General features: G+C 39.0%; 3 protein-coding genes across 4 annotated transcripts in view; 2 read left to right on the top strand and 1 right to left on the bottom strand.

The window, feature by feature from the left end:
* Window positions 1-5,480, bottom strand: part of LOC147837473 (uncharacterized) — a 65,676-nt gene extending 60,196 nt beyond the window's left edge. Inside the window, exon 1 of one of the 2 annotated variants that reach the window (XM_087237507.1) lies at window positions 5,345-5,480. The gene's annotated coding sequence lies outside the window, so the exon portion shown is untranslated. The remainder of the gene's footprint in view (window positions 1-5,344) is intronic. The other variant, XM_087237508.1, reaches the window with a different exon arrangement.
* A 535-nt stretch (window positions 5,481-6,015) lies between these two features.
* cnga1a (cyclic nucleotide gated channel subunit alpha 1a) lies at window positions 6,016-10,817 on the top strand. The gene is given in 7 exon segments (NM_001145623.1): window positions 6,016-6,205; window positions 7,583-7,751; window positions 8,163-8,204; window positions 8,285-8,470; window positions 8,572-8,676; window positions 8,838-8,944; window positions 9,310-10,817. Coding segments are annotated over 6 exon segments (2,094 nt in total). The 5' UTR covers window positions 6,016-6,205; window positions 7,583-7,605.
* A 3,032-nt stretch (window positions 10,818-13,849) lies between these two features.
* The window catches only part of tacr3a (tachykinin receptor 3a), a 97,372-nt gene continuing 84,816 nt past the window's right edge, over window positions 13,850-26,405 (top strand). Inside the window, exon 1 of the mRNA XM_087235703.1 lies at window positions 13,850-13,950. Coding sequence (XP_087091829.1) covers window positions 13,946-13,950 — 5 coding nt within the window. The 5' untranslated portion in view covers window positions 13,850-13,945. The remainder of the gene's footprint in view (window positions 13,951-26,405) is intronic.

The following is a 26,405-nucleotide window of genomic DNA, read 5'->3' as shown; positions in this document are numbered from 1 at the left end:
CGGCGACACAGCGCAGTAACAGAGACTCGGTGTGCGCGCGCGTGCCATGCGCGTCTGGGGACTCGATCGTGAAGCCAGTGCTGAAGTGGTCTCATATAGAATAATCCGAGCGGCATGAAGCAGCTGCGGATGCCATATGCCCCAGGAGCCTCTGAAATAGTTTCAGTGGGACCACTATTTTACTGTCGAGCTCTCTCAGACAGTACAGCATCAGCTGAGCGCGCTCTCCGGAGAGGCGCGCTGCCATGGTGACCGAGTCCAGCTCCAGCCCGAGAGAAGAGATCCTCTGCACGGGGGCGAGTTTGCTCTTTTCTCGGTTGACCTGAAACCCCCACAGGTGGAAGTGCCAGAGCACTTTGTCTCTGTGCATAATCAACTGCTCCGAGAGAGGGCAAAAATCAGCCAGTCGTAAAGAAATTGAGTATGCAGATGCCCGCGAGCCGAAGGGGCGCTGAGGCACCCTCCGCGGGCTTGGTGAGGACCCGCGGAGACAGAGAGAGCCCGAAGGGGAGGGCTTTGTATTGCCAAGCTCGACCTTCAAACGCAAACCGCAGAAACTGTCGGTGGCGAGGAAGAGTGGAGACATGGAAATACGCGTCCATCAGGTCTAATGCTGCAGACCAACCCAGAGGACGAACGCACCGGAGGATGCGCTTCTGCGTGAGCATTCTGAACGGCAGCTTGTGCAGGCAGCGGTTCAAAACACGCAGATCTAGGATTGGCCGTGACCCACCGCTCTTTTTGGGCACGATGAAGCGTGGGCTGTAAAACCCACTCTCCATCTCGGCTGGAGGGAGCGGCTCGATTGCATCCTTCGCCAGGAGGACAGCAATCTCCTCTCGCAAGACAGGGGCGGACAGGGGGCTGACCCTGGTGAATACACACCCGTGACTTGGGGGGCCGTTTCGCGAACTGAATCGCATAGCCGAGTCTGATTGTGCGTATGAGCCACCGCGAAGAGCTGGCCCGCGCTAACCAGGCAGGCAGAGCTCTCGCTAATGGACTCATCGCTACAATCGCTGACGTACCAGCAGTGGGGCAGCGCGGAGTGGGTGTGCTGATCCGGGAAGCTCGCGGGTCCCACGGAAAAGCTGGAGGTGAGATATTTGCTCTCACTCCAAACCCGAGCTCCGGAGGGGAGGCTCGAGGGGTGGGAGAAAGGAGACCGTCCTCCCAGCGCTCGTGAGCCACTGGCGAAACGCACCGAATCTGCAAGCTAGAAAGCATAGCGTCCCAGACTGGCAGATTTCGGGCTGTCACATCTGGGGAAGTGAAAAGTGCCCTTTCATAATGTTTTCATGGCAGTAAAAAGTGCCGTTGGAAATGGGGCCCCGCCCTCCAGCGGGGAAAGAGCAAGTTCCCTCTTCTCCAGATGGCCTGTCCCAGGGGCGCTTCGCGGTCCGTTGCCGGACTTAGCGGCGTTCTGGGCAGGGGGGCTGCCTGCTTCCGAGGTGCCCGACGCGCTCGCTTCGCCTGAGGCGTGTGCGGGGGCGGAGCAGCTCTCGTAGGCGGGCGCCTTCGGCGAGGAGCAGGTATGAATGGCACGGCGGGCGGAGCGGGCTACGGACCGCCGATAAGACATCACCCACCAACTGCTCTCTCACCGCCTTGAATTCCTGGGTGAATTCACAGACAGTGTCGCCGAACCTGGCTGGGGATATGGGGAAGTCAAGAAAGCGGACTTTGTCGACTTTGCGCATATCAGCCAGGGGTGGCGCTCCTGGACCACTAATGTGGACATCGTCCTCCCCAACGCACACGCAGCGGACTCAGTAGTCCGAAGAGCTAAGTCGGCGGCGGTGCGAAGCTCGTAAGCCTGGGTTGGACCCACCCTCGTGCAGCTCGGCCAGCGCCTGCGCTTGGTAGCGCTGGTAGGTGGCTATCGCATGCAAGGCGGAAGCAGCCTGGCCCGCAGCTATGTAAGCTCTAGCTCCGAGGGAGGTAGATAACTTACAGGCTTTGGATGGGAGACGAGGCGGACCCCGCCAAGAAGAGGCGCCGCGCGGATTTACCGCCATCGCGCACTCAACCTGAGGAATCGCCACATACCCCCTGGCTGTTTCACCGTCAAGAGTGGTTAGGGTGGAGGAACACGCAGCACGAGCAGAAAAAAGTGCTTTACAAGACCGCGTGAGCCTACTGTGCACCTCCGGGAAGAAGGGAACGCCCCTCTAGTCGGTCCGGCCGCGGAGCTGGGGGATAAACCATCTCCAACCCACGGCCGAAGCAGCCCGGGAAAGCACGGCTAACATGTCCGTTTCAGGATCCGTAGTGACAGCGCTCACCAGCCCGAAGGGGGCGAGCGGGTCTGGATCATCATCGGACAATGAAAGCCCACCCTCCGATGCCGCGGTGGACATCTGGTCTCCGGTGTCATCGGGCGTAAGGGCTACCATCTGTTAGACGGATCGCTTCCCCCGCCCGAAGCTTGGATGGAGCGCTTAGAGGAGCGGGAGGTCCGCGGGCCCGTGGGCGACGGATTATCTCTCGCTGAAACCCTCAGATCTGCCCGAGTGCCCGCTGCAGAGCAGGGGACAACTGGGGTGGTTCACCCTTTTGCAAAGGCTAACCGCGATCTTGCGCAACAGTCATGGCATCGCAATGACGACATGAACTGCCCGCGAGCAGCGCATTAACATGCTGGACCCCCAGACATGTAACGCAGTGCCCGCGCCCATCATCCGAGGACAGGAAACCACCGCATCCAGAAACGCACAGTCGGAGCGCCGTCCTGATAAGGACGTGCTGCACGACTGTGTTGCTCTTTCTGTGAAGTTTGCAACTTTATACGCACCGCTCTGGAGGACCGGACCCAAAGAACGCCAGGCAAGGGAGAAACCCAGCTCGACCGTCTGCCACTGCGTGTACACACTCTGGACCGGGAGAATGCTCTCGTTCGCTCAGAATCGCTGGTCACAGCAGGAGGAACCCTCATCGACTCGATCAGAAAGTCTCTGAAGCGAAAAGGATAGCGTCTGCTGGCGCCAGGTGAGCTTATATACTCAGTTGATTGCTTATGCCGCTCACCTGCGCAGGCTTGCGCTGCCAATTCATTCTTAATTGGCCCGTTCAATACTCTTTCAGACGAGTAGCTTCTGAACCGAACCTCCCAATGCGTGGATTTTACAAATCAAATCCACTTATAGTGCTGAAGTTCCCCCCGAAGGGGAACTCCAGTTGTAGTGACCACATGGAAATCTTCACCCTGGCCATTTATTTTTAGAAAGTATCAATTTCAGTCACACACTACTCTGTTTGGACAAAACGCACAAAAGTGCATTTTATAAATTCCCATGTTTGTTTGTATAAGGCCTGAAATAGCATTTTATTAAATGAAAACGTATCATTTTAAAAATGTTGTCCAAAGTGGACAAATTTAAAAACAGCATTTTCATGTTTCAGTATGGACTGTGAGGAGACGGGATTTGCAGTATTGAGCAATTTGACTGTTTGCAGATGCAACACAAATAAATACAGATAAATACATATTCTGTGTTTTAGAAGCACAGAATATGCTCTCACTCATGAAATGGTTAGGTTTATAATCTAATTAATACACATTAAATCTCCTAATACTATTAAACATTTACTATTATTGAATGTACATGCTAAATAACTGATAGTGAGTTATAGTTCAATTTCAAATGTTTTATTTTATTTTCAAGATCTGTAAACTATCTGCGGCTGCTTTCCATATATGGCAGTAAATATCATGTAAACTGTCATTCAAACTCACATTGTTAGCATTTAACATTGAATAAAGTTGTGGTCACAATGCACTTTTCTCCCCATAGACCTCCATTCATATGCACTGAATGCGGCAGATTGAAAACGCAAGCTTGTGAGACAAGTTTTGCAGTTTGCTGCGTTGAATAGTTCAAGCTTGATGAACTCTGACCTGCGAAATCGCAACACATGATTGTGTAAGACAAATCGAAGGTCAAAATGACCTCTCTGGACAGGAATTTAAAACAATTGTTTGCCTTTTTTAATGTCTAATCATCTTGTTTAATCATACCAAACAGATATGGATAGACATGTGAAAACAGATATTGGGCCCTATCATACACCCGGCGCAGTGTGGCGCAAGGCGCGGCTCAATACTTGTTTGGTAGTTTCAGCTTGGGTCGTTTTGAGGCGTTGCGCTACGCTGTTTAAATGGAAAATGCATTTGCGCTCAGATGTGCGCCCATAGGCGTTCTGGTCTAAAAAGGAAGGCGTTCTGAGGCGCACTGCTGGCGCTTAGCTATTTTGAGAAACTAAAATAGATTTTTCATTAGACCAAAACAAACCCGGTCTAAACTCCGGCGCAGAGTTGCGCCTCGCTTACACACTGCTTAATACGCACAAGAGAGCAATAGGCACATATCTTTACATATAAAAAAAATTAAACATTAAGGATATATATAGGTTATAATAAGAATAGATATAGGATATAAATATAAATGATTAAAATATTACAAAACATACTATTTTCTAGCCTACATAAATATGAAAAATCACTGCTTTTATGTCTTCTTCATCTCGGGAGGCTTTTTTAGCTCATTCATAACAATTTGCTTTTGTATAATGTTATTATTATTAGCAGTATTATTTATTATATCCATATTTATATTTGTTTTATTAAAAACAAGCTTAGATTTGCCCACCTGTCAGGTTTTAGACCATAAGGGGCACAGCATGTGTTTTAGGATATAACTCAGGTTTTTGAACACACTTCGTTAAAATTGTTCATTTATTCGTTTGCTGGAAATTAGAACTGAATTTAGAAACAGTTTTGAAACGAATATTTGCGCTTAACAAACGCAATTAATTATCTATAGACTAATTGATGTCTGTGCGTAAAGGTTTCCCTATCCAAGAGCGAAAGAGAAAGTGATCCATTATCTCTCATTCTCACGCGGTAGATGCTCTGTTTAACAGTTTTCTGTTAAAAAAACTGTCAACTGTTAACTGTTTTGCTAATGAAATGCTCAGTTTTTCCACTTAGACTTCCTTTACGTCCTGTAAATAGCAAATGCGCTTATGGCGCGACGCAGCTGGCTCTTAAAGGGAATGGGAGATGAGACTCTAATTGGTTTATTCTCAAAACACACCTATAACTCATTAAGAAAATAAACTCAACCCTTTTAGACCATGCGCCATGGCGCAAAGCAGATTTTCCCGTCCTTAAATTAGCAAAAATGCGTTCTGACATGCCCTGAAAGCGTTTGCGCCCTGCGTTTTGCGCTCTGTGCAAGGACCGTCAAAATAGAGCCTATTATCTGCAGTTTATCTATGTTATACAACCTTAACATATTTATGTATAGTCAAAATATACACTCATACTACACACATTACTTACCCTGCCACATATATATATACATAAAATACTAAAAAACTATCTTAAGATTAAAGCGTAGAATCAAGCAAAATCTACATATATCCAATGAAACAGGCCACCTACTGCATTTCTCTTGTTGGCTTTTTAATAAAGCTGCAGGTGGGTGTGAAAGGAAGGCTGGCAGGTTTGTTTTAATAGGATAAAGCAGATCTGTTGAAGAGTGCTGACTGGGCAGATTTTGCTACATGAGCCAAATCTCTCACTCCACTCTACTGCTCACAGCCTAGCAAGCACATACACAAACTACACCAGAATAACATAGAGACTACAAAACACACACACACACACACACACACACACACACACACACACACACACACACACACACACACACACACACACTATGAAATTAAAGTTAATAGTCAGTATAGCATACCACAAACAAACATTGCAATTCACACATGTTTATCTGGTAAATCCATAAGCATAAACATAAAATTAGGTCTGAAAATGGAACAATTGAAACAAAAAAACAACAGGTTGCCAAAATTGTATAATTGCGTATGAGTCTCACCCAGACTTTTGTTGGAGGGAATATAAATAATTTACCATTCAAGAAAGCAGGGAGGAGGCTTTGTCTTTGTCACTCCAGTCTCTCATTAATCTCCAAATCCTTCTCAGGGTCATGCAAGTCTGAGATATCATTACAGAGCACAACAGAACAAATGAACCACAGGCGTATTCCTCCTTTCAAAGCACTAGCTGTAATTTGACTGTATCTTTAATTCCGCCAGACAGAAAGGCCTGTAATTTCTTAGGGGCTCAGTGATTCTTCTGATCAGGAGAGGATGGGACAGGATTTGGGCTAAAGGAAAACATTTGGTGAGTTTCATCTGAACTGGTGCCAGTTTTATTTTTTTGCTTTAAATTTGTAGTCAAGTGATCTTGGATTGTAAAAACATCAATAAAATGCTGGGAGAGTTAAATATCTATTAAGTTAGTTGGAATGCTAATATTGTTGTTTACACTCAGTCAAGAATACATATTATATTTTGTCTGCACAAATATACGTTCAAAATGTGTAATGGCATTTAAATGGTCTGTTTTAATGGTAACATTTTACAGTAACAGTACATGAATGATGATTTACTAATATGTCAAATATTACTATGAACTAATGATGAGTTAATGCATGCACCATTCAAGAACTATAATTTTAAGCCACCTTAATTACTTGTAAATACATGTCAGTAAAATAACCTATATACACTACCTGACAAAAGTCTTGTCGCCTTTCCATGTTTTAGGAACAACAAATAATGACTTGACTTCTAGTTGATCATTTGGTATCAGAAGTGGCTTATATGAAAGTCAAAGGCCTCTAGATTACGCTTATTTGACCAAAATAAAGCACAAATGTCTTGATACCTCAGGCTGTTGATGTTGCCATCCACACTGCAAATCTCTCGCACATCCCAATACTGAATGTAACCCCAAACCATGATTTTCCTTTACCAAGCTTGACTGATTTCTGTGAGAATCTTGGGTCCATGCGGGTTCCAATAGGTCTTCTGCAGTATTTGTGATGATTGTGATGCAGTTTAACAGATTCCTTCTGCCACTTTATCAATTGATCAACTAGAAGTCATTATTTGTTGCTCTTACAACTGGAATCAACAACAAGCCTTTAGTCAGGTAGTGTATAGTATAGTTATAGTATTTATGGTATCGTTAGTCTATATTATACTTAAAGTTTAAACTAAATATATTCATATTTAACATTTTTGCAACCAAAATAAACTCATGACATGTTGCAAGATACATTAAAAAATGCTGTAAACGTTATAGTATTACTGGCAGTTTTGGTTTTACAGTGCACTTGTAAATTTTACAGTATTACTGGCAACCAAAATTGCCAGTGAAACTGTCAATTTTAAAACATTTTCTTTACAGTGTAGGCATTATTCACACCTGAATTCATATGATTTATGTTGTAGATAATGTTAGTTCTTGATAAGCACATGCCTTACCTCATCATTAGCTCATAATGAAGTAACGTTTAATTTACATATTACTACATCATTATTCATGTACTGTTATTGTAAAGTGTTACTGTTTTAACTCACAATAAAATGTCGGTGCACGGGCAGATCGAAATCGTTCTTGGCATGAACTAAAGTATCATTTTAGTTATTTTTGAAAATGTCATAACCTTTACCTAATGTAAATTATTTATTAACTTATTAACTGTTTTTTTAGTTGATTGTTATAGAAAAGGAATCATGACGGTTGTACCCACAGCATTGGGTGTAGCAGTCCCACCCCGAGTGTCTCCAATAATTGAGGTGGAGGAGGACAGCGAAAACCCAATTTCAGCTCCGACTCCAGGACGAGTATTTAATGTCAACAACAGCAACAACAACGAGGAGTAATCACATATAATATAATATAATATAATATAATATAATATAATATAATATAATATAATATAATATAATATAATAATATAATATCATGTAATATAATGAATGGATATTTCAAATTGACTCATAATTTACTCACCTTCAAGTGGTTATAAAACGTTTATTTTTGATAACAAAAGATGATATTTTGAAGAAAGCTGAAAACCTGTAATCACTGACATCCAGTCTAAAAAAAAAGGAAGTCACTGGTTAGAGGTTTTCAACTAATTAAAAACAGACAAAAGAAACTCAAATAAGTTCTTTAAACAAGTGAATTGTGAGTAAATGATGACAGAATTTATTTATTTTTTGGGGGGTGAACTGTCTCTTTAATATATGTTTGTGTATTAATTTGATGTGCATTTTGATCTCCACAGGGAAGAGAAGAAAAAGAAAAAAGAGAAAAAAGAAAAGAAGGAGTACGTAGAATACCTGAACTAATCAGTCTATAAACAATGTCCAAATGTTTTATGGTATTAACCTGTGTGTCATCCTGAAGGAAAAAGGAAAAGAAGGAGAAGAAAGAAAAGAAGGAGAAGAATCAAAAGAACGAGAAGCAAAAAGATAATGAGAAAGAAAAGGAAAAAGAAAAAGAGAAGGAGAAGGAAAAAGAAAAGGAGAAGGAAAAAGAAAAGGAGAAAGAAAAGGAAAAGGAGAAAGAAAAGGAAAAGGAGAAAAAGGAAGGGTTGGTCTCATGCTTTTTATTAGCCGTTTCTAATTTGTGATCATCAAAAGTTCAAAGCAATCACCGTTGATTATTTCTCATGTCAACTTCATTTTCTCCAGGCCCAAGGAGGTGTTTGTGATTAACCCCGCGGGACTTCTGTACTATCAGTGGCTGCTCATAATCACATTCCCTGTCATGTACAATTGGACAGTTATAATTGCACGGTAATAATCTGATGTTCATAAGATGAAGAACACAAATAGAATACAAAAAAGAATCTCCTTTACTCCCTTCAACCCATAAGCTAATAAATGCATCCATACCAGACAGAGCAGATGCATTTTAAATACTCTGGAGTGTATTCATATGATGTCTGTTCACACAGAGCTTGTTTTGAGGAGCTTCAGCATGAATATCTACTGACGTGGTTCCTCCTGGACTACACCTCTGACCTGCTTTACTTGGCTGATATGGCATTCAGAGCACGAACAGGTACTGTACATCACTTGTTATTTCAGATGTTTCAATGAAGGCATAAACCTGTGATACGACTTGTTCCAAACCTGTTTGAGTTTATTTTGTTTGAGATAATTTGAAAAATGCTGGCTGCTAGCACCCATTGACTTCCATAGTATTTTTTCCTACAATGAAAGTCAAAGGGTCCCGGCAATCAGCATTTTTCAAAGAGAGAGTAAACAATGAAAGCGGGGAACTACCACTTTAATTATTTAATTTTAAGACTTTTAAGACACACACACACACACACACACACAACTTGCTGGAATTCCTTATCATGATATAATAAATTTTATTCCAATCATTTATCCCTATCTTGTATGTTTTTTTCTTTTAACCAGGTTACCTGGAACAAGGCCTGCTTGTCAAAGACGAGAAGCTCCTCCTCAAGCGCTACACCGACAGTCTCCAGTTCCGCCTCGATGTCATCTCTATGCTACCCACAGACATCTTTTACTTTATTTTGGGGTTGGACTACCCAGAAATCCGCATAAACAAGTTGCTCCGGCTGAACCGCATGTTTGAGTTCTTCAAAATCTCTGAAACCATGACCAACTACCCCAACATCTTCCGCATCTGCACTCTGGTCATGTACATCATCATCATCATCCACTGGAACGCCTGCCTCTACTTCTCCTTCTCCAAGTCTATTGGGTTCGGCTCGGATGCATGGGTGTATCCTGCTCTCACCGAGCCTGAGTTTGGAGAGCTCATGCGGAAATATTCCTTCAGCCTCTACTGGTCCACACTTACTCTCACCACCATTGGAGAAACGCCATCTCCAGAGCTCGACTCTGAGTTCTTCTTCCATGTAGTTGACTTCCTGGTTGGCGTCTTGATCTTTGCCACCATTGTCGGTAACATTGCAACAATGATCTCAAATATGAACGCAGCCCAGGCTCAGTTCCAGGCTAGGATTGATAATATTAAGCAGTACATGCATGCACGGCATGTCAGCAAGGAGCTTGAGGACCGGGTCATCAAGTGGTTTGACTACCTGTGGACTAACAAGAAAGCTCAAGATGAACGAGAAGTACTGAGGTACTTGCCAGACAAGCTAAGAGCGGAGATTGGCATGAACGTTCACTTGGATACACTCAAGAAAGTGCGTATTTTTGCAGACTGTGAGGCCGGGTTGCTGATTGAGTTGGTGTTGAAACTTCGCCCTCAAGTTTTCAGCCCCGGGGACTACATCTGTCGAAAAGGTGACATCGGTCGTGAGATGTACATCATTAAGGATGGCAAACTTGCTGTGGTGGCAGATGACGGTGTGACTCAGTTTGTTGTTCTTGGCGATGGAAGCTACTTTGGAGAAATCAGTATTCTGAACATCAAGGGCAGCAAAGCAGGAAACCGAAGGACGGCTAATATTCGAAGCATTGGCTACTCAGACCTCTTCTGTCTGTCCAAAGACGATCTGATGGAGGCTTTGACGGAATATCCAGATGCCAAGGCTATGCTGGAGGAGAAAGGGAGGCAGATTCTGTTGAAGGATGGACTGCTGGAGCTGGACCCTTCAAAGCTGAAGCCGGACGAGAGGGATTTGGAGGACCGCGTCAACCGGATGTACAGCACACTACAGCTCATGCAGACCAAGGTGAACAAGCTGTTGGCACAACATGAAGAGACGCGGAAGAGTATCAGACGGCGAATCATTGAGATTGAACGCTTTGTTGGGGAGGTGGTGGAGGATGAAGAGGAGGAAGAGAAGGAAGAAACAGAGGCAGAAAAGAAAGAGGAAGAACCAGAGAAAGAGAAGATAGAGGAAGACAAGGAAAAGGAGGAAAAGAAAGAGGAGGAGAAGACAGAGGAAGTGACCGGAGAGGAAGAGAAACATGAGGAACCATAGAAAAGACCTTCCCAGACTGTGATTAAACAGAGACGGTCGCTGGATTTAAAGCAGGGATCGAGGAAGAATAATATTCAATACATTTGTTACACTATTTTGTTTAGTCAGTTTGAATGTATATCGCTACTTGTTTTGTGCAGCCAAAAAATTCTTGTCAGGGCGCACAATTCAATTTATATTTTCATTTAATCATTTGGCAGAGTGTCATGGTGGTGCACGATTGCCTCACAGCAAGGTCACTGATTTCTTCATTTTTTTTTATGCTTAGTCCCTTTTTTAACCTGGGGTTGCCACAGCAGAATGAACCGCCAACTAATCCAGCATATATAAAACGCAGTGGATGCCCTTCCAGCTGCAACCCATCACTGGGAAACATCCATACACACTCATTCACACTCATACACTATGGACAAATTTAGCTTACCTAATTCACCTATACCACATGTCTTTGGACTTGTGGGGGAAACACGGGGAGAAAAATGCCAACTGACCCACCTGAGGCTCAACCCTTCTTGCTGTGAGGCGACAGCGCTACCCACTGCACCACCATGATGCCCTCAAAATAGTAGTAAAAGAACAAAAGTTTGGAAATGTGCTTTTATATTCAGATGTTTTTTTCTTATGGAAAAAATAGGTAGAAATTAGAGATTAGACCGACATACAGATACAAACTATCTTAATACCTGCAGATTGTCATCAGGAAAAAATGAACTCTAATCATCACACACAAAGAGGTCACAGGCCACAAAACCAACAGCACCTCAAAAAAAAAAAATAAAACCTGTTAACAGAAAAACACTATTTGCATGATTTATTCATATGCCAATGTATACTGGGAACTCTCAAATCAGCAGCATCGTTCAATAGAAAATACTTTTTTTTTTAGCTGACAACTTTGTAATTTGGAAGTGGGTATAATATATTATGTTGTTGTTTTATGATCTAAAGTAAATCACATTTCTAAGGAACTGTTACTCAAAAAGTACCATGTGTACATGAATAAATAAACAAGTTATTGCCTTTAGGAATTATAGTCAATACATCACAATGCACAAAAGGATGAATATTGTAAATTCAGTATATTTTCGATTTCATAAACCTCATTCATTCATTTATTCATTCATTTTCTTTTCGGCATAATCCCTTTATTAATCCGGGGTCACCACAGCGGAATGAACCGCCGTTTTTTTAAACCTGTTTCACAAAAATAAACATAATAAGCATAGAAATTGACATAGCCTGCTACTATTGACCAATATGCATCCAAAGCTAGAACAATTAATTATTAAGGTATTTATGTTATGGATACGTTATGTTTGTTTGTTTGTTTACACTTCGTCTAATTTGTCTTGGACTCTAGGCCAACATTTGCATAAACTGAACAGAAACAGACATCAAAAAAACCAAATAAACACAAACATTCAATCATTAACAAATATTACATATTTAAAAGTCTAATTGATGTAATTATAAAACGTTATATACGCACACAGGCAGCCTGTATCGTCGACCAGAAGACAGTAACTCTCACGAACAGGTACTGTACTCTCAAAACAAACTGGGCTGCGTTTCCCAAAAGCATCGTAAGCCTAAGAAGTTCGTAGAAATGATCGTACGACTGATCTTAATATTACGGTCTGTTTCCCAAAAGCATCGTAACTTAAGTAGCACTTGAAAATCTTAGTGGATCTACGAGTGCTCTGGAGTAATCGTAAAGCCTTAAGTGCATCGTAAGGAGACAGAGTTATGAGGGCACCTGCTGGACAACCGGCAAATTGCACCTACAATTTACTTCTCTTCAAAGTCATTATTCATTTTATTTGTACGTATATCTCTATTCATTTATATTTTTGTCCTATTAGCAAATGCACATCAGGTGGGGATAATTAGGCTAAACTTTTCAAAAATAAATGTAAGAGCTTATTTATTTATTTATTTATTTACTTATTTATTTATTTTGATGTGAGATAAGCAATTTTTGATAAAGAAATTGATAAATAATTCTACTTAATTAAGGTTTCATATAAATATCGAAAATGATGCTGATGTCATTTCCGGCAAGGACTGTTAGAATTAGTTTTATGCGAGATTGGAGCAAGACAGTGTTTTTACAGTACGACATTTCCAGTTAATTTATGTTTTTAAACTGGCTCAAAAATATATATTTTTTATGTTATTCGAGTTGAATATACATTCACACAAGTAGAAGAACAATTATATGGATTGCTATAACATGTGCAACAATAACGAGCCATTCTATAGCGTGACATTTCAGCACTTAACAAACGGATAGCGACTCCTAAGTTGCACTTAAAGCTGGGCTACGTGCAATTGTGTTAAGTGCATTTTTGGGAAACGCACGTGAAACAATAACGAACGTTCGCAAAATGACTCGTAGAAAACGCTCTTAAGTGCTAAGATCAATCGTTATCGGGAAACGCAGCCCTGTGCGTTTTGATGAACGGATTGCTCATAGAGAGATTGTAAGGATCGATATTTCCTTTTTCCTATCATTCCCTGTCTTTACCAGCCTTTCAAGTTTAGCTTTGGATTGAACTGTAATGTTTCCGTACCACACATATGGATTATAAATTAAGGTTATGGATCACACAATGGTAATAAAGACAGGTTTGAAGATTGGCTGTGAAGTTGTGTTGTTGATGAGCACAAGGGTGCAGCAGAGGACCAAAGATTAATGACCTTTTCAAAAGCTGAATACTATAATATAAAGTCATAGCGTGCCTGAATAGGTAATAATACATAAATACTTTTTTTAAAGTAATATTTACAAGCTTAAAGGGGAAAATGGGTTTGGAGAAGTGCTACTATTACTACTTCGCAATTTTAAGATGATTTAATAAACAGTCATCTTATCTTGTTATTAACCTAATACCATAGTCCGCAGCATACAGTCGAGGGTTATGGACAGCTTCCTTTACAAATAAAATAAATTTTACAGGCTAACGTTTGATTTTTCAAGCACTTCATGGTACATTATTGTTTAACATGCAGCTGTTAAACCAGATTTGGCCGGCAGGTGGGTCTGTTGCAGGTCTGTTGTTAGACCACATGATATTTCAACAAGCCGCCATTGAACAACAGTCGCCTTTCATTCATAAGAGGAGCTGATGAGGTAATGAAACAATGTTCAGCGAACGAATTTACAGCTTTTAAGCCCAATAATATTTGTTTACATTTTTTGTTCACACTTTGCCCATTGTACTTGATAAAAATGTAAACACAGTGTTTGAAACAATGTCAGTTTTACAAGCTAGTTATTTTATACAGATTTGATAGTCTTATATCCTTAAATGCTATCCAATAAGTTTGTAAGTCTTTTGTCCATTATTGAGCATGCCATAACTAGTAGTTAAATAAACAATTGGTAAGCCAGTTTGCTACACCTGTCTAAATAAACAATTTGTAGCCCTAGCACACACTGGCAGTTGTTTTAGAAAGGTAAAAACAACAACAACAACAAACATGTTTAGACACAGAGACATGTAGAAAATAACAGCTATTCAGACAACAGATATGCCAATAATGCAGAGCTCAAGATACTCCAGACAGGCCGGTAAATGTAAGGTGGGTTGATTCATGCATACATCATAAAATAAATAAATAAATAAATAAATGCAGTCTGGATGTTAAGTGGTGCTGATTGAGCTGCATGATTATTTGCTTAAGATTGCAACGTCAACTCAGAGATACTTGGTTTATCCTGAATTGTGCAGCTCTAGTTGGCCATTTGTAACTAGATAAACTGTCTTTGGAATAGTAATGTCTATGTTTTGGTTATAGCTGGGTGATATTGCAAAAAAAAAAAGATCACAATGTCATGTTTCATATCCTTCGATATCAATAATTATTGAATATTTTTAACAATACATTTAGAAATATTAGGATTTTTTTTTATTTATTTAACCACTTTATTTTAACTTACCCACATTGCTAAGGCAAATAGATTTAATAGTCAAAAACAAAAATATTTAAACAAAATATTTCATATTTTTATAATAAAATACACATTAGTGTAAAAGAGACTCATACACTTGATTAATAAAATGTTACAAAGTGTGTGCAACTAACGTAGATCAAAATCTGTATCCATTATGATAATCAAATCTGAGCTTTCAAGAAAAGGAACTAACCATCATTTTTCAATTACATATTGAAATATTTCAAATTGTGAAGTTGAATGACTTCATTACCCCTATGCTAAAAAATCTTTCAGATGGGGAGCTAGTGGCTGGGATGCACAAGAAAAGAAACCAAAAAGCACTCTGGCGACATCCTTACATCCGTTTTTATTTACAATCTCCTCACTGCTGCTATATGGCTCTTATTTTAGCATGTGATGTTATTTTGACTTGAAGTAACAAACACGAGCGGGTGGATTCCTTGACCATTTACAATGGACTTTGAGCTCACGCTCTCCTGGCGTCTCTCGTAACTAGGTGACCATCAATCATTTTTTCAGAGGATGACAAACGGAATAATCATTGCTACACTCCGATGCAAGTTTATGGAGAAAAGTAAGCAGCACTGCTTTGTTTGGGTGCACTGTGTTTGTCTGAGGTAATTAGCCTGCCTTTATTACTGGAATGTGTATATTGCATAAAAGTTTGAAGCAGATTGGTCAGTTCTACTTACATGAAACGCTGTGCTCTTGGGGCATTCGGAAAAGTTCAGATGTTTTCAACTATAGGTGCTCCTGGAAATTGCACTCAGTTCACACTTGCGCAACAAGTCGCGCGCCTCCACTGGAAATGACAAACTTACACCCTGAGCTTATTGGCACTGCTTCCAAAGCACATGCTCAGTGGCCAAATTTTAATAAAACTGTAGCGCTTCATACTGAATCTACATAATGAATATTTTTTCAGCTATATTGACAATGGAGTTCGGTCAATAAATTATATTGATACCAATTTTATCGCCTAGCCCTAGTTCTGTGATGATTTTTGGGCCATTTATATTGTTATAGCCTATTATTGATTAGCTAGTTTTGTAACTCAGCTTTGACAACCCTATAGCCTGTTGAAACAGCTTCCCTTGATCTATCCTAACTTCTCATTTTGCACATTTAAGTGTTGCACAATTTATACATTTAAGCTATGCACTTTACATCATGACATACTTTAATCAGTTTCCGGGTCACAAAAAGGAACAACCAAGATGCAAAGAGTTATGTCATACTGATATTTAAGTGTTACATTTTCACTTTAAACACAGCTAGAGAAAGTTACATGCATCCAAAATTACAAAATGTTTAACCTTAATTTGAATCTCAGAACATTTTTCCCATTAAAAAAAACTGCATTTCTTGCTAAAGGGCACGCACGCAGATAAAGTAAGTGGTTTTATAAAGATGCAAAGATTTAAAAAGGCAGACTTTTTGACATTTAAAAAAAAAAAAGATTCCTCAGTCAAGACCCTGTAGTCCGCCTACGCTTTTTCCATGCCAGTTTGTACATAACTACTTTTACCCAGAATGATTTCCATCCTTCAGTTTCCCCTCGGCTGCATTATTGAAAACGCAATTGCAATTCTGCAGGTATGCAGCTGCCGGGTTTCGATTTAGTCAAATTTGAGGTGCTTTAAATGATTGGAGGCATCTTTGTTCCATTGTTTCATTTTCAAGAAACATTCGATTCACTCAGGGATGATTAGAGCTACTATCGTGTATGAGAAGTGGTCACAGTGTGTATGTCTCAATATTATCTCTTTTTTCATTTCCAAGAGTCCCACCTGTTCTTTCACTGCCGTTTGCTGTCACATGTGGACACTTATTGTATTTGCTCAGAGAGGTGATGAGAAAAGGGAAGTACACTGAAAAGACGGAAATGAAAGAGCTGGGGAAGTATGTCTCCCATGGGAAAGCAAGATAAAAAAGGAAGCTATTGCCTGTGATGTCAGCCATGAAAAGGGTCCTCAACCGTTCCGTCTCTCGAGCAGCGGGAGCTCTGCGTTTAATTAATTAGGCAGAGTCTGTCACTTTTAGAGGCGAATCAAAAAGGACCATATGACTTTCCTTCAAGGAAAAGTCACTCGCTGAATTAACTTGTTTACACAAACGTTGGGAGTTTGAACTTATTGTTATTTAAATGAAAGCTAGATTGGAGCACGCATAAACGCATTTGTGATTTATGGAAAGGACAGAAAGAAAAAGAATAATAATAAAAATGGCGGCACGGTGGGTAGCACTGTTGCATCACTGCAAGAAGGTCTCTGATTCGAGTCCAGGCTGGGCCAGTTGGCATTTCTGTTTGGAATTTGCATGTTCTCCCCATGTTTGTGTGGTTTTCCTCCAGGTAACCCAACAGTCAACTTTATCAAATGGTTTTACTGTGCTCAAATTGCTTCAATTTCCTCAAATGGTTTGAGTTACCTTAACATTTTGGTTTTTACAGTGTATAAGTGAATTGGGTAAACAAAAATGGTCGTATTATATGAGTGTGTGTGTAAATGCAAGAGTGTAGAGGTACAGTATAGGTGTTTCCCAGTACTTGGTTGCATCTGGAAGAGCATCTGCTGCGTAAAACATATGCTGGTAGTTGGCCGTTCATTTGATACAGATTATTTGTGTATATTCCAATGAATAGAAATTAATAAAGTCGTTTATTTTCTTTTTTATCCTGTTTAGAATTTAACTGATTACAAATAAGAGATTTACAAAGCATAAATTAACTATTAATAAATGTCTAAAAATAAGATATATAAAGGTTAATTTGAATACTTTATTAATTATTTACTTACACATTCTGAATAATATTTAAAAGCCAGCAACTTCTCTCAAATAACTGGTTTGTAAATGCGATAATACTTAATTTAGTAATAAAAAAATAATTAACCATGTATGAAAATACAATTATTATTATTATAACTCAAGAATAGAGCATTTGTATCTGTGGTTATAAACTGCTGTTAACATAGAGGAAATGCTAAACAAATAATGAACTAACAATTTGCTAATGCTTAAAAATGATTCATAGTGTGTAATTATACAGTGTTACCCATCAATTTAATGACAGACTTTCGCTAAGGGACTTTAGAATGACCAAAACAACATATCAGATGTTTTATAATGTTGTCAGTCTGCTGGTATGTCCAGCAATGCCATCCCAACTCACCCATTTTGTTATATCATGATCTTTTAAAACAAAATCGCATTCATGTTATTAAGCGCATGCTGAAATTAAACTTCTTTCCATCATAGTTTATGCACATTTTCTCTTATTGGATCAAAGTTATCCTGCTCAGTTGTGTGCATACCCTTTTTAATATGCATTTCCATCATTTATATGTCGCTTGCTGTTTTTTCTGTGATGATCCAAAATGTGCATAAAAATATGTGAATAGAAAAGTCATTGAGACAGAACAGTTTGATGGATTGGTTTGTCGATTTAGTCACATCTCTGGCCTATACTGGTGGGTCTTTTTTTTTTTTACCTCATACCAACATAAAACTGCGGTCAGTCAGGCAATTTTATCATCCCATTTGTCCTCTCATCACCGGGACACTCAGACTGCACACTGACTGCATCAGTGAGAACACTGGCGACTTTTTATATTGTGTGAAACTGATTGAAAGAGTCAATTTAACTCGCAGTGTGAAATTTCTTATACAAAGGAAATGATGGTACAACAAGGGTCTGTCAGTAGGGAACATCATGTCTCGCTAAGCATTTTCATCAGATGTTCTGATCTGAGCAGTTAATGGAAGTCACTCGAGCATCTCACACCGGGGTGTTTTGGAGTCCGGTGACAGAAAGTAACATCACATCATGTGAGCACCTATGGTCAAACCTAAAATTATTTACACACCTCCAACATTTCTCACATTATCACAGTTAAAATGACAGTAAAATACGCTCTAAAACTGCAGTTTAACTGTGTCGGAACATTTTAATGGAAAGTACACAACTTAATAGATTACAATCAACCCCAAATAATTCAGGCAACTGTTATGACAATATCCACACAACTAACATTACACTGTTGGTTCATGTTGAACCTAAGTAGGCCTATATATTTTTTTCTAACCCTCTGGAACAACAGCATAAATGACAATGATCTCTTCTCATGCTTATTATGTTCCTTTTATGTACTATTGAACAATAAAGAAATAAGGATATACAATAATAAAGTTTATACAAGAGTTCTGTCTGGTTCTTAAATCTGACTGGCTGGTAGCCGTGCGATATTCTGCCAGAAACAGCACTCGACCAGTCTCTTAACCCTTTACCTTTGTGTATTATTCCTCCCACATACAACGATAAGCAGAGGACATTCTACAGTTTGACAAATATTGCTGTTGTTGGACAACATAATGTATTTTTGAGGCTTTTTAGTCGAGAATGTAGTTGTTTAGATTGCAACTATGCAGTTTATTTATAAGGATATTGTCTATTTTTAAATATTTATCATTTCCAAGAGAGAGCAGATCGGTGGCCATTAGCCTGTCTTTGAGCAAGGACGGTTGATTATGTTCATCCACAAGATGGCAAGAGAGACAGCATAATAAGCCCTAAGAGAAAAACAGTATAATTTCTCTTTTGTGAGTTTTAGTGCTGTATTTATACCATACTAATATCATGGTCTACCGATTGCAACAGAAAAATTCTGGTTAAATCTTTGTAGATTGCTGGCATTTCATGCCATTCAGGCTTATACTCTTAAAAATGTCAGCAAAATCATCTGTTTGGTCATTACTAGACATTACACTAGAGAATCATTCAAATACTAGCAACGTGAAGTAGCAACAGTTTCTGCTGTTCTGATGTCAGCTGCAGATGTGAAAGAATGGTGGAAGAAAGTAGTTTACCAAATAGATTCTTAGTCTCTCCGTGTTAGATTTTCTTTTTTATATACATATTTATGCCATCGAACTGTTGTATAAATGCAATATCCCACTCATAGCTGTGCGATGTGGCTGTATATCGTCACTGGTGGGACAATAATGCATGCCTCCCACCAGTGCCAATATACAGCGCATGGGTACAAGAGTGATATTGCTCATATATCCTTGTGGATATATGAATAGTGTGAAGCTGATGGCTTTTGTATAAGACTAAAGGGCATTATTATAACGTATAACATACGTTTATTTACTTTATTTAGCTAAATATATAACTACTTGTCACAAAGTGAGCAAAATTACACACAAACATTGTTCTGAGATGAAATAGTTTATTAATTGTTTTATTAAGTGAAAAGTTGACAGAAACAAAATTGGCTGAATTGAGCATACACTAACCTGTCACCATCCTGTACTTTGTCTTCATGCCGCTGGAGGTCCCCGTGTTCCCCCTCATCCTTAGTTGTTCCTCATGTGTTCTTGTTTACCTAATTCTGATCACCTGTGACTTGTTCCAGCCAAGGCATTTCAGTTGTGATTGTTTCTTTGTATCTCACTCAGTTTTTGAGTCTGAACTCGAACAGTATGAGCTGTCTTGCGTTCCCTAGTCCTCCTAATCTGCAGCTTGTAAGACCTTGGTTTTCCCCTGTTGTTTACTGTCTTGTTATTTGTTTTCTCCTATCGTGGAGTTTTTACTTTTATGTAGTGATGGGCAAAGCGAGGCTTCATGAAACAGTCGAAGATATGAGAAACGTTTCAAAACCTGTCTCTACAATAACACCAAGCGGTCAATTTTTATGTGTTGCTCTGGAACAGCTTCAGTAAAGAAACAGATTTGAGGTATAATATCCCACAGTGTAATTGAGGTTTTAAGTGATTTAGGTAATTGGTGAGATTTCCAGACTATTATGCAGAGGTAATAGGTTTGAATTCAGGGTGATTGAGCTATAGATGCTAGTTTTTAATGCTCTGTTCTTGTAACGTGTTTTGTTCTAACATCCGGTCTGACATCTGAATTAACACTTTGTGAATAAATATGTCTTTTTTTGGTCATAAAATGGTAACATTAATAAAATACATCAAGTCATAATTTTAGACTATTTTTAAAAGTTGGGATTTAAATTTGGGCCATTTGCAGTAGTTACTCTGTGCACACGCAAAGTCCACTAGGCTATTTGACATAGAGACTTTTTTTCCCGACCCGGTAAAAAGCAGATTTGCCAGGTCTCGAAACGCTTCTGAAACGACAGATGCTTTGAATCGCTTTAGTCACCTCACCTGGGGCCTCGTGTACGAAGACTTGCGTGGAAATCTTACTAAAACATTGCGTACGCACGAAGCTGTAAAGCTGTAAAACAATTCATATGTATGAAACACTGCGTACGCCGAATCTCACGCATATTCTTTTGTACATCCGAATGAACGTGAAACTGAGCGCAACATGCACGAGCACAAAACCCCTCCCTGCCTCCTCCCCCGAATGAATATGCTAATGACTATGTTAATGGCAAAACCCAACGAAAAAGCAATGTCAAAATCAAGCAAAAAGAGAAACTTTGAACAGAATGTGAATTGGAGGTGCTGCTTTCGGAGGTAGACCGGAGAAAATCAGAGTTATTTGCAAGTTTGTTCTCCGGAATTAACAACAAAAGAAAAAAATAGAGTGGGAGAGTTTAGCTGATGCGGTTAACACAGTTGGGTCTGAACATCGCACTGAGTGCATTAAAAAAAGAAATAGTGTGGTTTATATCTGTAAAATGTTGCGGTACCCTTAGCAGTCTCAGTGGCGCACCTCGTAAGACGCATGTGATCATGTAATGACACGATTGAGCATAAACTTGGCTCGAATCCAGCGTCTGATGAACTCTTTTCTTCTTTTTTTCCCCGCTACATATCAGATTTTGTCCACTATTTATCACGAGAAAGACAAGTAGGAATCATCAATAAGTTTGTGCATCATATTTTATTTGCACATTTATTGAATGGAAATGTTTCTGATTCACTCATGCAAATTCATCTTCAGATAGTGTCTTTATAGCAATGTGCGTGCGGTAGATTGCTCAGATTACATTGGGAAAACAGGCGACTGTTGCAAATTGTGCTTTAATGTTTAGCTGCTCAACTGTATGGTATGGAAACCTTACATACCTACTAGATGAACCCATCTCATACAGCTGCCATTGCAAGGCTCAGACACTTTGTAGTGAGGAATTAATGCAACTGCCTCTAGGAGTCGCCAATGGAAATAAAACAGACACGCACAAAAAATGTGCGTACGCCAGCCAGAAAGCTGCCGTGAAGCTGCGCACATTCCCACGTTCAGTTCACTGTTAGTAAATCCAAACGTGAGCGATTCTGAGCGTGAAACCTGGCGTACGCAAAGTTTTTGTGCGTACGCAGCGTTGATACATGAGGCCCCTGGTGTTTCTAAACACTTTAGTCACGTGACTTGGGTGTTTTGAATCACCTTAGTCACATGACCTGGGTGTTTCCGATCATGCTTCGTTGCAGTGTTTCGAATCACTTGCGCTTTGGGATCTCGACACTGTCAAACTGTCAGTTTCTACTAAGCCATCCCTGTTTATTTGCCTGTTTAAACATTTTATACATTACATCTGTGTAATATTCAGTTTTAAATGTTACAAGGGTGACTTCGAACACCATTTTATGTGACATTTATTGCCATACTGAAAATGCCAGCAGTTTACCTTGGATCCTAAAATTGAAATGACAAGCAAAATGGTTTAAATATTAAGCAACTTTACAACTGTGACTCAAACCAACAACATCAGTCACTCAGCATGTACTTTGATTAATCCTATTGAGCTTTAATGCTTATTAATTAGAGTCTATTTTGTTGTGAAAATATTCTGGGTGACGTAGTTTGAGTGTAATTATTCATTTAACAACGACTAATATAAATTGATTTCATGTACAGTATTTTAGATATAGTACATTAATTACATTACCAGATGGTTGGGGTTAGAAAGTGGTTTAGGGTTAGTTACATGTTATTGTGCATAATTTAGTGTAGTTATTGTAGTAAATGCTCGGAAAATGTGTAAGATCACCTTAAATTTAACTGTTACCATATTCTGCACCTCTGAATGTCTTTGTCATTTAAATATTTCTGTCCTGTTGGGTCTGCATGGTGTGGAGTGCGGACAACCAAATGTCTTGTAGTCTTGCATGTTGTTAAGACACAGTGTTACCTCATTAGGACATCACTGTGTCAGGTTAATCAAACCTGAATTTCATGACTATAATGTGTCTCAGTTCCTTTTTTTGCAATTCTCACTTAAATACTGACCTGCACCCACTAGTAAAAATATATTTTGGTTTGGCTGTATATTTTGGTCATACAATCTGGATCCTCATGCTTCTCGTTTCTTAGAAATGTTTCAACACTTACCTGTCCAATTCTATTAGCGTGTGTAACTGACCAGTTAGCCGCTGTGCCATTGTTTCTCCTAAACAATTTACTTCATGATAATAGCATTTGCAGTAGACCAGAGCAGCTCTGGCAGGGAAGAATGCTGACCTATTGGAAAAGTGACATCCTATGACAATAGCACTCAGGGATTGCCTCTGGGTTTCTAGAGGACTAGAAGAGGTCATTAAAAATGGCCCACCGGTGTAGAAGGATGCGTACAAGTATGGCAATATGACAAATGTTTTTTTTTTACTTTAAAATAAAAGTAATATTCACACAGTATGTACTATAAACACAGTATGTAATATAAAATCTAATGTACTACATTTTTGCTCAGAAATTGATTGACATTGACTTTTGAATGTTTGCATATAAAGGTTTATTGAACAACTGTAATAGATCTTTGAATAAATATAGATATTTCTGTCATTTAAAACATTTAGCAGAAAGTGGTTTGTTATTTACTGTAAAATGGGAAAATAATGCATATATAAAGTCATTTAAATTGGGCCTATCAGTGTTGGGTTACTTTAAAAAAGTAATTACTAATTGCATCATTAAAATAGTATTTAAATTACATTTTGAATTACTGTATAATTAAAAGTAACACAGTTACTCAATGCATATAAATTTTTATGTAATAATCTATATTTAAATCTCAATGCCACATAGTAAACTGAACTCCGACTGAACTCATTTCATTCTTTAAATCTGAGCCAAACAGGACATTTTAGCTTTATTAAAAATGTAACACTTTAAGAATTATAAACATCATATGTATCAAAACACAAAACATTTTAAAGAAATGACAAAATATTGAATACCAACCATGTTTTGACATCTGACTTTCTCTTCATAGTTTCTCAAGCGTGTTTAATCTAATTGATAAATTAATTACTTCGCTTCTCTTAATTGATTGATCCAGAACTGTTGAATTTATGAACAATACTTAAACAAGTACATTATAAGTAACTGTAATTTAATTACCTGAAAATAAAAAGTAATCCCTTACTCTTTCAGCTGAAAAGTAATCTAAGTACAGTAACTAGTTACTTAATTACACCCAACAATGGAGTCTACACTCACCAGCCACATTATTACGTATACCTGTCCAACTGCTTGTTAATGTAAAATTCTAATAAGCCAATCACATGGCAGCAACTCAGTGCATTTAGGCATGTAGACATGGTCAGGACGATCTGCTGCAGTTTAAACTGAGCATCAGAATGCGAAAGAAAAGTGATTTAAGTGACTTTGAACGTGGCATGGTTTATGGTGCCAGACGGGCTGGTCTGAGTATTTCAGAAACTGCTGATGTACTGGGATTTTCACGCACAACCATCTCTAGGGTTTACAGAGAATGGTCTAAAAAAGAGAAAATATCAGTTCTGTGGGAGCAAATGCCTTGTTGATGCCAGTTTGGTTTCTTGAACATGACAATTAGTTTAGTGTACTCAAATGACCTCCACAGTCATCAGATTTCAATCCAATAGAGCACCTTTGGGATGTGGTGGAACGTGAGATTTACATCATGGATGTACAGCCGACAAATCTGCAGCAACTGCATGATGCTATCATGTCAGTAAGGACCAAAATCTCTGTCATATTTCCAGAACCTTGTTATTTACCTTGTTATATGGCACAAAGGATTAAGGCAGTTCTGAAGGCAAAAAGGGGGTCCAACCTGGTACTAGTAAGGTATACCTAATACAGTTGTCGGTGGGCGTGCATATGTACCATACTAACTTAAAGTTTTTAATTAAAAAAATAAGCAATATGAAATAATATAACATAGGCTAATAGTAACTATAACTTAAAATCAGATCCTTCATAAGTTTCTGTCCCATTTTCATCTTGAAAACATTCTGCAAATCTTGACAGGCGTTGTTGTTTCAGAAATGCAAAAGGGCTTTAAATATTAAACAGCAAGCACTGCAAAGACAAATCTTGCTTTGAATAGCTACAAACAAAATTTCTGTGTTTTTGTTTTCAACAAATGTGAGCATTTTTGAAATGTGGAAACTGTAAACAGTCATACGTTGCATGTTGATAGAAGAATGAATAAATTATTCAGATTATTATGCTCTTAAAAAAGAGAGTTTTCTTGCATTGATGTTGCTTTTAATGCTTTGTAATCTAAGAACTGAGTTTTTACTATAACTTAAAAGGATAGTTCAACCAAACATTGCTGTTTATTTTTTCACCCTCTATCTAAGGTGTAGGTGGCTGTTTTTCTTCAGTAAATAATTACAGAATATATTTAGCTAAAAGCACAAGTCTTGGTGATTCAATAAATTCAATATAATAAAAACCTTAGGGCTCGTGTTTAGTGCTGTCATGATTAGCGGTTTCAATGTAAACGATGATAAATTTTCTGTCAGGTAGTACCAATTACCATTTCAAACTGTCATTATCATTAAAACCGTGATTGATTATCAAGATTTTGATAACTCACTGTAACTTAGGGCAGCACGGTGGCGCAGTGGGTAGCACAATCGCCTCAAAACAAGAAGGTCACTATTTTGAGCCTCTGCTGGGTCAGTTGGCATTTCTGTGTGGAGTTTGCATGTTCTCCCTTTGTTCGCGTGGGTTTACTTTGGGTGCTCCGGTTTCCCCCACAGTCCAAAGACATGCGATATATATATATATATATATATATATATATATATATATATATATATAAACTACAGAACAACATATTTAGAAGTTGTTTGTTTTAGAAGATAAGACAGTTAAGTGTCCTCAATCTTGCCTATTCCAAGCTATAATTTCTACTACAGCTACTCTGCAAGTCTAGATCCTGCTGGCGCTTGAAACTTTGCATTACAATCCATTGCATTACTGTTTGTAAATGAAAACTGTGTGGCAGCAATTTTACAGCTTTTAACAAAGGCCATGATTGCAGCTAAAACTAGTGCTGTGTGGTGGTGCAATTGGACTTTGGGGCCATTTTGTGCCACAAATTGGCCACTTTTGCGTAAGAAACATTTCCTCTACTTGATCACAAGTGATTGTCAAATAGGTTCCTATCCAGAATATATGTAGACATTGAAATGTGATATCTGAGATACTGAAACTGCTGATTTAAACCTCTATACGAATGAAAAAAATGCTTACCAGTAATTTCGTTCTATTGTTTTAGATCTCATTTTATCATGTCTGATAATTGAAAATCAAGAAGCTGTTTGTCTGATGCGTTCCTGCACCACCTAAGCTCTTTTTCACTGATTTCTCTTAATAAACAACATGGTGTGCTGTGCGATCTCATCTTAATTTTTATAATTGCCTGCAATTG

The sequence above is a fragment of the Danio rerio genome, chromosome 1, assembly GCF_052040795.2.
Source record: "Danio rerio strain M-AB ecotype USA chromosome 1, GRCz13ab, whole genome shotgun sequence".
NCBI lineage: Eukaryota > Metazoa > Chordata > Actinopteri > Cypriniformes > Danionidae > Danio > Danio rerio.
Note: the sequence above shows the minus strand (reverse complement) of the source record. Positions and strands in the feature narration are given on the sequence as shown.